The sequence below is a fragment of the Etheostoma cragini genome, chromosome 4 (genome assembly GCF_013103735.1).
Source record: "Etheostoma cragini isolate CJK2018 chromosome 4, CSU_Ecrag_1.0, whole genome shotgun sequence".
In the NCBI taxonomy this organism is placed as follows: Eukaryota; Metazoa; Chordata; class Actinopteri; order Perciformes; family Percidae; genus Etheostoma; species Etheostoma cragini.
In genome coordinates this window covers 9,166,711-9,181,424 of record NC_048410.1, presented here as the reverse complement: position 1 = coordinate 9,181,424, position 14,714 = coordinate 9,166,711, and the positions used below count along the sequence as shown (strand labels likewise).

General features: G+C 40.6%; 1 protein-coding gene across 2 annotated transcripts in view; it reads right to left on the bottom strand.

Annotated features, from left to right (window-relative positions):
• The window catches only part of LOC117943624 (paxillin-like), a 30,597-nt gene extending 18,761 nt beyond the window's left edge, over positions 1-11,836 (bottom strand). The window contains exon 1 of one of the 2 annotated variants that reach the window (XM_034869862.1): positions 11,573-11,836. In XM_034869862.1, coding sequence (XP_034725753.1) covers positions 11,573-11,585 — 13 coding nt within the window. In that variant the 5' untranslated portion in view covers positions 11,586-11,836. The remainder of the gene's footprint in view (positions 1-11,572) is intronic. The other variant, XM_034869866.1, reaches the window with a different exon arrangement.
• Positions 11,837-14,714: the final 2,878 nt, after the last annotated feature.

Sequence of the window (14,714 nt, the reverse complement as noted above, 5' to 3'; positions counted from 1 at the left end):
TTTGGAAAATGGCTGCAATGAAACAAAGAGTGAAAAATTTAAAGGGGTCTGAATACTTTCCGTACCCACTGTAACTCTAGTGGTACAGTGGAGTGATCGCATCCTGAAAAGGGAAGTCACACTTCCTCTCTGTCCAGTCACGCTTGCATGTTGGTATCTTTGTGACACTAAGCGATGTGACAAAGCGAGTTTAACAAGTTGGGGAACGTTCTGTGAGAGTCATGTGGAGGCTTCTAACTATTTTAAAAAAATTGTTATAAGTATATTTTCAAATACACCCAAGTTCTTTCAAATAAATGCATCATCAAACAGATAGCACTTGAATGAAGGAAGTTGACAAGGGTGCAGCCACCCCACAAAAGTGACAGAAATAGTCACAGTCCTGGCACCTTGTGTCTGTTCATTTCAACCCAGAAAGTAAAACCCTTTCAACCTCTGTGACAAGTCTGCTTTCCCGGAATGTACTGTATGTTCGACCTCAACATATGTATAAAAAAACTGCCATCTACAAAGTGTAAGACAGAAAGTTAATGCTCATGTTGCCACCATTTCCTTTTATATATATTATTATATAAGTTTAAGTATTTTTTACAAAAACTCCTTGGTAAAGATCCATTTATCTACCTCGTACAACTTAAGATAATGATCAGTATCCCTCCTCAGCCCAATCTCATCTGAAGTAGTCTATTCTCAGAAAATGAATTCAAGCCACACGGCATCTCTTTTTGCTCGGTTACAGTGGATCCTGGATAATGTGAATTTGGGGATAATTTCATAATTGATGTCATTATTGCACCGGCCTAGATTTCCTGCGAGGGTGAGAACATTCATAATATTAAACATGCCCAGCAATATGCTGTTATTTCTTAAAAGTGCTACTTTGTGCAGCTTGAGAGCTAAACATAATCCCTACAAATTATATCTATGATCTATCCATGATAGATTTGTTTGTTTAGTCATTATCCCATTGAAGTATTTACATTTTTTCACCTCCTCTTCTGCCTGCTTTTAACTTAAATTCTGATCATCTGCCTGAACTGATTTTATTCTGCCTTTAAGGCTTGGGAGTTTTGTTTGTTTTTAATCCTTGCTGCAGGGGTAATAAATATCTAGTGAACTGAATAATTACATTGAGTAAAACTGTTAAATGCTTTTTGAGTGAATGGCTAATGTATCCACCTCTACATATGACTATTACAACTAAAAGAAAACATAAGAGAAGAATATCCATGACTTAAAAAAAACAATACCAGTCAAAAGATAAAACACACTCTCCTCTTGCTGTCTTCCAACTGTCTCCTCTCACTTTGACTTACTCCCTACAGAGTAAGGCTTACAAAGGAACTCAGAGGCACAAAAGCTTTCCTGTGGTTTACACATTGCTCTGTGGTTATTTTAAGCATCTGTGTGAATGCAACAGTGGTGAGAACACTTTAAACATGTTTCAGCAGTACAGAGGTACATTTATTAAAGACAGTGTGAACGAGTGCTTATGTTTTGTTGAATTGCAAACAAAAGTCAAGAAGTCAAAGTGGAAGTGAAACGATCCACTGTAGAAGACATTTTAACATTCATTCAAAACACTTTTATACAGCAACGCGGTCACACCAGATTATAATTTATCCCCTCTTAACTACTCAGTAGTCTGTATCAAAATCTGAAGAAAATACTCATAAAAATTAATTTTTTATATCAATTATTCACCGTGTTGTGCTGCATGCTAAAAGGAAGCTGATGTTTTATGCTGTAATTACGAAAGTGATAATAATGGCATTTTGTACATGCTTTATTTTACTGATTTAATAATTAATTCATTTATTACAACGCTTATTTATTATACAAAGTAAATAGATAAAACTAAATTGAGGGGGCTAATAATTGTGATTTTGAACTTTAACACAAAAAAAAGTCTTACCAAATCACTAGCTCTTTCTGGAGCTTTTTTTAACAGAGAATACCATCATTAAGACTATGAGATGTGGTTTAAAGCTCTGGAAAAAGTGATCAGTAACAGGTTCTTGAGATAAAATTTGTTTTTTGTCAGATTGCTACAATAATCTCACTTTGCCAGACCTTCCCCCACATGCTGCGGAGGATGGTCTGGCTAGTCCACACAGCGTTCCCGGGTGTGGGGAAAAAGTGCTCTGGTTTAATGGCCTTTTTTTAACCAATCACAAATCACGAAGCTCCGCAAGGAGCTGAGGCCAAATAGCCTCAGGAAGGAACCTGTTTTGGTGGAACATGTAGGTTCAAAAGTTATTTTAGTCGTGCGAGGGAAAACTCAGATTGGACAGATAGTCTAGCTACCTGTCTCCCTTTACCATGCAGAGATCTGAAGACCAGGTAACCATAGTCCTCATAAACCCACTGGGGTTTAAAATTCCAACACAAAAAGCGGAAGGAAACAGACATCGGCAAAAAGACACACATCCCCGGAAAATTTCCTGCAGCAATCCTGGAAATGAAACCTCGTGGGTATAGACTACAATCAGAACCCAGACCCGGTTAAGTGGTAGAAAAAAAGCAGATGGCTGACTGGATGGACAGTTTTTCCCCTTCTCATAATTAGTTCTGTCTGGTTCTATCTTTTCTGGGTTGAAGTAGGTCACAGCCCCAGAAACAAAATGCTCTTTGTCCCCATCCGGCAGGACGAGGACAGAGGGAAGAGGATGGAGGGAAGGGTTTGTGAGATCTGACCGAATCATTCCAGTGAAAAACCGTCAGCTCGGTGTGGTTGCCAGAACCTGTGTGTGTGTGTGTGTGTGTGTGTGTGTGTTTGTGTATGTGTGAACTCCTCTAAAACCAACACCCCTATAAACTTGTGGAGTAGTAATCATAATCAAGCACCACTGATGCTGTCATTAACCCTAGTGGGGTCTAGATCGGGCTTCCTCACTGATCCTCTTTAACAAAGCAGAGGCTGATTGTAAACCCATAAAAAGCACAAGCAATATGAAAGACACACACACACACACACACACACACACACACACACACACACACACACACACACACACACACACACACACACACACACACACACACACACACACACACACACACACACACACACACACACACACACACACACACACACACACACACACACACACACACACACACACACACACACACACACACACACAACCTTCTCAATTAATCAAAGGCCTTCATTGTGGTGGTTTTATATCCCAAATAGGAAAGTATCAGCGGTGTGTTGGAGACACAGGTGCTCTAAGCAATGTTGGATGACGTTACTTCATACAGAAAAAAACAACAACATCCGGTTAATTTTCAAAATAAAATAGACCATGCTCACGGCAGATCATATTTTCCTGCACTACACCTTGATAACAAAGCACCAAGTTGTTTCCTCTCTATTCCTCTGGATGGAAACAAACTGTTGTTTTTGTGGTTCTATTCTACCTGATTTTGCGATATCTCGTTGGTCATGGCCACAGCCATTCCGCAACAAATCCGGACCTGGTGGGTATTGATGGACGGCGGAGCACATAGCCAATATGCAGCGGAGCCAATCCGCAGTCTTTCCGCATCCTGTGGATTCTGGGTGTTAGAGCACCTTTAAACATGCGCCAAGGCCAGAGGAAACCTGCTTGGCACAAACGCATTTCCTAATAATAAAGTTATGTGTTATCTAAGCCTGCAGCCATGCCAGCCATCCAACCTCTTAGAAAAATGACATTTAGGAGCCAATTAGAGAAAAGCATCAGAGCCATGCAGGTGCCTTTGAAAGGCTATCTCTGACACCATAAGAACTCCATTTCATATGACAAATAGGCATTCGTTGAACTGAAGCAAAGGACCACAATTTCAACAGCAGTTAACTTTAGCAAACTTGGGGTTGACTTGTTTTTGTGCTACCAATCTAATTTTGATTCAAATTAAAATACTGAGGAATCTTTATCTTTGGCACAAAACTGTTAAACCAGCTGTTTTCCTCTTACAGCTTGCATCAGAGGATCAGTGGCATCAAGCTGTCAGTCACTGTCAGACTGGGTGCTGGGACGAGACTCTCACAAAGTCAGCGTGGAACTCAATTCATCCGAATTAACATATAAACACCTATTACATACTTCAAAATGTGCTGTAAATGCGCCCTGTTTTCTCCTTACTTCGCGTTGTATCTTTATTGACAAAATGCTACATCAAGCTAATGAGCTGTTCTGGTTGCCTGGGAAACAAAATGGGAAACAGCAAAAATGGTAAGAAAGAAATACAGGATTTAATGAGACCAAAGCAAACTGGTTCCTTCCGCTCACATTAAGGAAGTCACAAAAAATAGGACGGGATGAGGCATGTCCACCAGTTAGTATGACTAATATGATGTCTGTAACCTACAATAGGCTATTCTGTTGGTTAGCAGCAAAGAATCATCATGACTACCACTACAACGGAGAGTTCATTAATAAGGGCACTTCCTGTCGCAAGACCTGACAGAGGCTGCCCAAGAAGAATGGCTCATTGAGCTCATCTGACAAAAAGCAGGACAGAGGAACATGACTGGTAAATGCAGTAACTACACTGTATGACATGCTGTTCTTTAAACGACCACTCCCAGAATTTGCTTGAATCCTAGTCTATATCAACGAAATTCCACTACCGGGATTGCTCTGGTGTCGCTTGAAATTCAGCCGGATTTCCTTTCCTAAATCCAGACAGCTAGCCAGACTATCCATCCAAATTTTCTGTTGCACGACTAAAACAACCTTTGAACGTACACGATCCACCCAAACAAGTTCTTCCCGAGGCTATTTTGTTGCGGCACTAGGGATTTGTACAGCGCTTAGCACCATCCAAGACACTTCTGATGGGTTGAAAAAAATTCCAATAAAAACCAGAACAGGTTTTTTCCCATCCCAGAATGCTGCGTGGACTAGCCAGACCTACAGACCGACATGTCTGTTCCACAGACAAGATTTAAATGAAGCCAGGAGAATGCCTTAATGTGTACTAGTTAAACTACAACATGTAAGCAGCTTAAATTTGGCTTAGTTAGTTGGAGACTATGGAGGTAAGTAAGCCTAAATGAGAACACCTGGGTTGAGCCTTTTAGGGTTAAGTATGAGCACATGTCAACCTGGAGACAAAACAATGGCAGGGGCAAAAATAATTTGTTTACAAAAGACTTGAGTAAGAAAGAGCGCTGAGTCAGGCTACAATTTGCAGTAAATTCAATGCAAACAAAAATGTAACCACATGAACAACTGCAGGATAGATATCTACATTATAATTGTTCGTGACATCCTTTATAATAAATTATATCTGCCTTTATGGACTCGGATGATGAACCAAGACTGTTAGTGGACCACCAAAAAAAAAAAAAGATTGAGTGACTTGTTGTCTGGAATTATAGAGCACCAGCAACCTCTGAACGCTAGATCAGACAATCATTGAGACAGTTCAAAAGACGACCTGAGCACAAATGGTACATATCATCATTCTAAGGATTTGAGTGTTTTTTGCGTTTCCAACTGTATTCATTTTTCAAAGGAAAGGAATCTGAACAGGTTGGAAGAGCCAGTGCACAGTCCGTGTTCCACCTGCATGCCTGCCATAACATCCCTGAGAGAAGATCCTGCCACTGCCACCATTGAGCAGAGAAACAACAAAAAGATGAGCATGCATTAAAAGTTATCCAGAGAATTTTATGAGCATAATACTAAATATCTCAAGGAGGAAAATCAAATGAGAATCCTACAGGTTTAATTGAATATGAAGCTGGACAAGAGAGCTATGATTAAAAGAAAATACAGTGATGAATTATTGAATACCAGCCATGGTGGACAATATGTAAAAAGTAATGTTGGAATGTTTTGTCATCTGGATATTCATAAGTGCAGCTATCACCTCAAACTACATTTTAAACCAGCCTTGGTTTATTCACTCATTAAATGTCATTATTTCAATGTTGTACAGAACAAAAACTATCAAAGCAAAAATAATCCACAATAAATGCATTTCATTTTTTTTAGACAAAGACAAAAATTTAGGCTCAAGCAAATATATTATCTCCAATGTATTTTGTGTTATTTCATAAAAGTAATATAATGTAATTCAAACTTGTCTGGCTGGTATGCAAGTTTATTTAGATATCAGTATTAAGATTAAGAAGGATTCATTTCAGTTTCAATTTAGTCCCATCGTAGCTCTAATTCCAGTCTGTGCAAATCGCTTTGAGTTAAGACAGTTCAAACAGGCACTTTAGTCTGCAACTAGGCTGTGAAACCGGCCTAAGAGTCTAAATGCGTTTTTGGCCCAGGTTCCAAAAAGCTACAGTAGCTGTTGGATGTGGACTCTGTCCACTCTCTGCAGGCTGTTGTTATGGTGGCTGAGTGTAGAGCTGTCACTGCTTAGTCAGCTTCCGCCTCAGAGCTGTCTGTCCATAGCACCAATCAGTAATCAGGGCCGTGTTTTTTTTATACGAGTGTGAGTGTGTGTGTGTGTGTGTGTACACCATATGTTTCAAAGCCCTGTAGCATTTTAATTTCAAAGTCAACCAGATGGACACACCCTGGAGGAGACAAGAGATTCTATCAAGCCCTCAGATGCTACATCGATTCTGTGTGCAATTTATATGCCAAGACTTGCCCCTTGTTGCATTAAGATGTAATTTGCAACATCAACTTTTTGAGTTCAAGTAAAGGGGACGTTAACTGAAAGCGGATTTTGAAATAATGGGAACTCCCAAGGCCGGACTGACTTCGCTTAAAAGAGTCCTACCTGATTTAGTGTTGCATTTCCATAAAGTTGGGGGACTTGCAAGAGGTGATTAAAAAAAGATTGGTCATAAATCAAGAAGCAGAGGCAGATATATTATTTATCAAAGCCTCTAGTAATGACTTTTGAAAGAATATATTTGCCGGGTAAATACTTTTTGAAAATCCAAGCTATGCATCATAAGGGACCGTTCAGTATTTATGTAATGGACCACCAGAGTAAAATAGGGGAGGGTCTTGTGCTTTTATTCTTTGTTGAGCGGAGGGTTACCCGTAAGGCTCAACGTATTTTAGTCTAGGGGTGGGTCGCCCAACTTCTAAGTAGCGCTCAGTCTCTGCAAAGTCAGGTATGGCTGCAACCTGGAGACCTCCCTTCTCAAGCCCTCCCGGTGCCGTCCCCGAGCTTCTATTTTTTCAAAATAAAACCTTGCGTCTACGTACTTTGGTGTTTTATGATTTTGATCTAAACAGTACTGCAATTATGCTAATGAATAAAAAAAATTCAGCAGATGTCTTATTTACAACACCATAGAGCTAGCAAAGCAGTTTTGTGTTTATATGTGCGGGATTTATTCAGTTTGGGAAATCCAACAGTCTGTAAAAAGCTATAGCTCAAAATGCCTGGTTTCCTAAACAGGGGAATATTACACTTAAGTATAGGCTACACTTCAGTGATGCTTACGGACTTCAAAATTAAACACTCCCATGCAATATGGCTTAGACAAACTTCAACGTTTTAGGATTTCAGAAATGTAGTTAACTAATATTTGATTATAATCCTTTTTTCTTGTGTTTATGCAACTTTCAAATTTATAGATAAAAAACATTCATAAAAGAATATTGGTTAACCTCTTATCTATTTTATTGTAGCTTACTCTTAGGTCTCATATTGTAGGCTTATAATTGTAAATGTGTATTATTTTCAGTATTATGTGGGTGGCTTCATTGTTGAGCTATACGTGTTTATGTTACGCTTGCCTTGTTTAACCTATACATTTGCAAATAAAGCAGTAATAAAAGAAATTGTACATCTTTACCAAGCGCAAACCATTACAAAAGCCTCTTTTTTCCCCCAATCATTTTAGAGGGTCATAGAAAAATGTATTGCTGGCAAAGGGAGGGTCAAGTCTAATTTGACTAAAGATCCCAAAACTCCTCTGGTAGCCCCTTAAATAAAAGAACAAACAGGCTCCAAGTTAGATAAAGTTGAAGGTTGACTTCTGAAACAACAGTGTCTGCCAAGGCTGTACAGCTAGTGGGCAGAAGGTAAATTAGGTTATTATTCAAACCATGTCCCTGATATTCTGAAAAACAACCACTCAGGCATAAATGACGTCGGTTCCACAGTCTAAGAGAGTATGTAGAGGAAGTGTCACATTTCTTTTGGTGTAGCCTATAAACAATGAACCAACCTAATTATAGACTTGGTTAAGTATCTAGGCTACATCAGATCTCATTTGGAGTAAGTAAAAAAACTACTTTGCCCACGCCCACTCCATGAGTGACATTTCCAACACTGCAACTGCTGTGCTGACGGGGCTCTGGGGAATCACTTCACTTCAAATGATGCCACTAAAGCGACAGCAAAAACAAATCAGTGTGAGAGAGAAACAGAACAGTTACTGTATTCGCAGGCGTGAAAAAGAAAAAACTGAAAGGTACTGCGGATCAAAGTCAGTAAGAGGAAGTTCACTTTGGAGGCTATTTGACATTCATGTCTTGTTGGTGCAGGCCCAGAGCAGTGAGGCGAGGAGCAACGCTTGGCAGCGCTGATAGCTGAGGAGGGGAGGTCAATGTAAGTTTGTCTCAAACATGCCACAGCATCTAAATGGCAAAGATTCCACAAACAAAAGGAGACTCAAATTATATTAATCCATGTTTAGCAAAAAAAAAAAAACTTTTGTATCCAGTTCCTAAGGCTTGACTTTTATTACTAACTGGAGTTAAAAACCTAATAATTGCAAGCGATCAAGCATCACAATCTGCCTTGATCCAAATCTTCCTAAAGGCTAATCTTCTCTCCTGCAAACTCAGCCAGCTTTAAACTGTCAATGACCGAGAGCTTCCTATGTGGTTCACCACAGGAATGGTGGTGAGTAGGGAGAGAGATAGAGAGAGAGGGTGGGGCAGTGCAGTGTTTAAGGAGGATACATTTTGGCAGGGGCCCAATCCCTGCATGTGGGCCTGATTCACCCTGACACCCCGCCTGTGAGCAGCACTAGTCTGCTCCCACGGCTGGCTCTGAAGGAACTGTGGGGATAAAGAAAATTCAGAGTGTGCACATGTGGGGATCACAGAAAAAAAAGGCGCTTTTAGGGAAGAATTAGTCTCGCATTGCCAGACCCTCATCTACAGCACCGCGTAGCAGGGTCTGGCGAATCGACACAGCATTCCGGGATGGGAGAAAAACGTTCACTGGATTATTGGCATTTCTTTAAACCAATCACAATCATCATGGGCGGCACTAAGCACTGGATAGAGCGACGGTTCCGCTGAAAAATAGCCTCGGGAAGAAACTTGTTTTGTGGAACATGTGCACGTTCAAAGGTTGATTTAGTCGTAAAACAGAAAAATTGGATCGATGTTCTACCTAGCTGTCTGGATTTACACTGCAGAGATCTGAGAAGCCATTAACCGTAGTCCTCATGAATCCACCGGAGTTTAAAATTTCAACACAAAGAAAGGGGAAGGTACCAGACATACGGGTGATAAGAGGGAAATTCAGGGGAATTTCTGGCAGGAACAGACCAATCCCGGTAGTGGAACGTCGTGGATATAGACTGGTGCAGAAGCAAACCTGCCAGTCGGGGTCACCGCTTTAATGTCACTGGTTTCAGGGCAATGTGGGAATGAATATGGGAAGACTGTTAGGAATGAACAATAAAAGTGAGGGAAAGCTGGCTCAGCGCTTAAGAAGGACTCCTCTGCTAAAAATACATGTAGGTTGTGTTGTCCTCTCGGGGGTCTGAAGGGAATGACTGACTCCCTGCACTGCTTCACTTGAGCTCTTTCGAAGAGCTCTGACCATTTTAAAACTTGAACACTTTCAATTGTCAGAAACAGACAAAAAAACAGACAAAAATGTCCCACTGTGACTCTCATCCCAACACCATCCATAAGGGGCCTACATTTCTCTGGGTTTGTGCGCCACAGTTCTCCAGGTGTCTGCTAAAACGATGACAGAATTTACAACTCTGTGACATGATAATTACACAGGGGTTGTGTAACACTCTTTTTTTAAGCAGCTACTTTAAGGAAAGCCCTTTACCCTCGTAAGATGAGAAGGTATCCATAAATATTGACTGGCTATAGAATGACTAATATTTTTGGTACAGTCTCCCCACCAAGATGTCAACCATAGAGCTGGGCCCAAATACTGATACAATATATCCAGCTGTGGAGAAAACATGATGGCAACAACTAAAAAAACACTGTAATCAAATTTATGCTTTAATGTAACCGAGCCAGTTCAAATAGCCTTGCCCTGCCAGGAATCAGAAAAGGTATGTTACTGTAGGACAAAGGTGTACCTCTTATCTGAATGCAAGTCCACCAGAAGCCAACCTAGGACAAAACTTTTTGGACAGCTTTTGCAAGACGTTTATCATCTTGTACTTTACGAATGCTTTCTGGTGTTTTTTTTAGCATCCAATGAACCTGACTCCTTCAGTGCATTTCACAAATGTCCTGCTAAACTTAACCTTACAGTTGCCAGGGTAAAACTCAAAGCCTTGTAAACACAAATTGTACTGCCAATGCTTGTAAATGAATACAAAAAAAGAAAAGAAAAACTGATCCTTATAGATCTGTGCAAGCCTAATTAAAAACAGAAGGAAACCACTGTGGGAAGTGTTTGGTTCCTAGCACAATTTTTTAACTACTAAAACAATAGCAAAAGGAACTGTCCCAGAGGGAATCTGAAGAGCCAATGGTGTTGTGTGCATTAAGAACAATTGTGCTGAGCTCTACACATCCTCCCTGTCACCACAGCCTGTCCTCAGGCATGACATTTTCTGCTGTCATTAAGTGTGCTATAATTTACTGAGTTAAGCTCATTTAGCACAGCTCTCCTGGATGTATCTGCTTCTGTGTGCTGTTTGTGAGCAGCACTGATGTGACAATCAGCTAAAATCATGACTGAGTTTAGTTACGAGGGGATTAAAATGGGCATCATAAATGTCGATTGTCTGGAACTACTCTTTACATTTTTGTGTTAGCTAGTTTTTTTTGTACCACTAAAAACCAGCTGTTAACATCCTACCTACAGTAGAGGCAGTTATGTAAGCTTGGCAATGACCAGAAAGGGCTAGATAGGTCAGTGTCTTTGCAAATGCCAAATTAGACAGTGGTTACATTTATAAATATTTCAGCTAGTTTTTGAGCAACAAAAAAACTTTGTCAAGCCCTGCACCAGCCTGACATGCCTAGTTAAGAGACGTAGAGGAATTGTGAGAGGAATAACTCGCCGACAAAAATTGTCAATGCAGACAGAGCTCTACGTCCTCTTGCACACGTGTTTTACTTACTCCTACCAGCTTGTTATTTGGGCTAATTATCGCAATGAGCCTGATAGCTGGGTTTCCTAATGTCAGCACGCGGGGCCTTTGTGGGCATGTAACCTCGCGCTGAGAGCAGTTGAACCAGGAGAACTTCTCCTACCTGGACACACATCACATACTGGTGACCCAAACAGAGAGCTGTAGTCCACAACCTTCTTCAAACATCTCAGTTTGGTTGAAGATACGGCTAACGCCAGCATTACGTGTTTCCGCAAACATTACACGTTACACTCCCACGCGACGTGTAAATGTTGCGTTCACGGCGACCGAACTTACCTAAATCATCCATGTTGGCCGGAAATCGTTCCAATGTTGAGTACTGGACTGGTCTTTCTCTATCGATCACAGCTGGACTGGAAGCAGCCGATTCAGCTAACCCTCCGATCACAGATCTCCCTCGCTGAACGCAGTGAAGTTTTCAAGTTCCACTGCTGCTCGACGAGCCCTTAACACACACTCATACACACATACCCTGCTACCCCCCTGGAGTCTCCAACCAACAGCCCACATCCAGCCCCCTGCCTGCCCACGAGTCCCTACACACAGGGACCGGCGACACCTAGCGACAGAGAGTGGTACTGAAGACTCACCAGGTACCAGTATGACTATACCTCAGAACCAGAAAATCTGAATCAGAAAAGGGTTTATTGCCAAGGTGGTAACACACATATACATAGGGTATTTATCTTGGTTGTCACTGCATACATAAACAAACAAACTTATTGAACATTAATATGAAATAAACAATAAATATAAACACAATATCTGTTTAACATGAGAAGAAAGAGGCTGAATGGATTGAATGCAGAATGTGCCATGGACAGGTGTATAGTCCAGGGTGAGGGTGGGGGATTAAGAGTCAATTCATTTAAACAAATAGCTGTAAAAATATTAGTAATAATAATTCAGTTAAAGTTATTTATATGTTGTAAATTATGATCAGGTTGAAATTTGTTACCACATCGAATCATGCTTTTCCTGTGCTGCAATGATTTGCGAAATGTCTTTTTTTCCGCACATACGCACTTGAGGGTCTTTACTTACTCAAAGCACTGGTGAAGTGTAATGACTTTCACAAGACATAGACAACTGATTTCAGAATTCTCCAAATAAATTGAGCTGATTTTAAGTTCTAGGTTCTCCATTCTAGAACACCCTTCCCTTCCATGTTAGCGAAGGGCCTTGGTTAAAAAAAAGGTAGAAAGCTTGTGCTAGGCCACACCTAGAGCATTTACACCACATTTTGAGGAGCAAAAAAAAACACAGAATAACTGCAACAAACTTAGTGTTCACTACAGAACTTATTCAACAACGCTTGCAAATGGACAACACCACAGCCACCAAAGATTTTGGATCCCTTTGCATCTCTGTGAAAAATAAGGACCTCTGCATAAAAAGCAAATATCTAACTACAGACAAGGAGGATTTGCAGAAACGGATGAATTACCTGATGGGCCAGGACACACAGGACACCAGCTGTGTGCCTGAAAGAACGGCAACCGATGAGATAGACTCCCAGGAGCAAAGCGCCACCCCTGGAGATTATGAATCCTTTCACCGGACCAACAAGTTCCTCATCCAGAAAAACAAGGCCCTTCGCACAAAAGATGACAACATGTCAGCAGATATGGAGACTCATCAGAAAAAAATCAATGACCTGATCAACCAGAAGACACAGGTCACCAGCCTTTTCTTTGAAACATCAACAGCCACAGAGTTTGGTGACAAGTGCTTGCAGAATCAAGAGCTTGAAATAGATAGCAAAGAAACTCAGGTGGAAGCAGTTCATGGCTTTGAGGAGCTACAGAAGATGAATGTCATGCTTGAAAGAGTAAGTGTGCTTGAGGAGTGGCTGCAGAGTCAGGAGGCCTTTCCCTTCAGGGAGGAGCAGGACTTGGGAAGTGAACCCAATAGGCTTTCGTTGTTGAGAAGGTTTGTCAGACTCTTCATACCGGGATGGAGGAGACGCTACTCGAGCAGGGAGACAGTGGACTGTGAGGAGTCTGGGGAACAAGCAAGAGGGGAGACCCAGAGGAGGCCAACTGTGTGGGAGCGGTTTGTTAATTTCTGCAACCGGAGATTTAGGAGGAGTACATAAAAGATGAGAGGGGTTGGGGGTCCCACAAGAATGAGGAATGACTGTAAGCTCTGTCAACGTGATGATGGGCTAGTCCTCCAGCACAGGAAGGTTGCTTTCTTCTTGTCCTCTTTCCAATGTATCTTCTGGTGTCCCTGTAAATAGAGTCAGGAGATTTTTCCTCAACCACTTGAGGGGGGGTGTCTGGTCCTTGACACTGCACTAGTCCTTGATCCCCCCCTCCCCCCAAAAAATAACAATAAAATAAAGCAAAATAGAAAATTAAATGAATTTGTATGCAGTAATTATTCATTAATCAGTCCTCAATTACCTTTGCCCAAAATGAATCAATACAATGTCACGAATTGTTCTTGGATGCTTCGCAGTGACCTGACGGACTGGGATCAAAAAATGGCCCTGACATTATACAACATTCACTACATAACTGAAGACACTGGATGTGAGGAACACATAACATCAAAATGAATCTAATCAATCTCAATAAATCAGTTTTTAAACCTAAAACTAAACAAAAGCTCAGATGCTGTTTTTTTTAGAAACAAGCCCCAAATATTTTATATAAAAACCTTGAGTAAAAGGCATTGATAACACATCAATTAATCCCCAGTTTATATACTGAAGAATGTCCATTTGGAAAAATGGATGGATGATTGGAAGAATACAACATGGAACTGTTTCACTACATAACTAAAGACACTGGATGTGAGGAACAATCAGCATCAAAATCAATCTAATCAATCTCATTAAATCAGTTTTTGAACCTGACCCTGATTTGTGTTTGCTAAAGCTTTACATACACACAATATGAAAAATTGAAGAACATGTAGGCTTGCAGTAGTAAGTTGACATGCTGTCTGTTCTTGCCATGTTGAAGTAAGGTATTTAAATGGGCTTATGGATGAGCATCTCAACAAAAAATGTAGATGATGATGGTAGCCATGATTTCTGGAGACAACCTAAATCCTGTCTAGGGATCATACAGTTATGTTATGTTATGTTATATATGTTTTGTTATTTTGTGTACATTTAAAAGTATTTGGTTGCTATGGTGCCATCTGTAGGTGAAATGCCATCATGATTTTGCGGGAGAACCTGGAGTTGTCCCTGCCATAACTTGTATGAAGTTTTGAGGAGAAAATGCAAAAATAATCAAAATGGTTTAGGCCTTATAGTTTGAATCAAGGAATGAAGGAAAATACTACTACTACTACAATTCTCTTGTTCAGGTGTAATGAGCAAAACTGTAACAGGCTTTGTTCAATGGCCACATGGACCAACCATATCATAAAGTAATGAGATCTCTCTTTACTCAACTTGGTT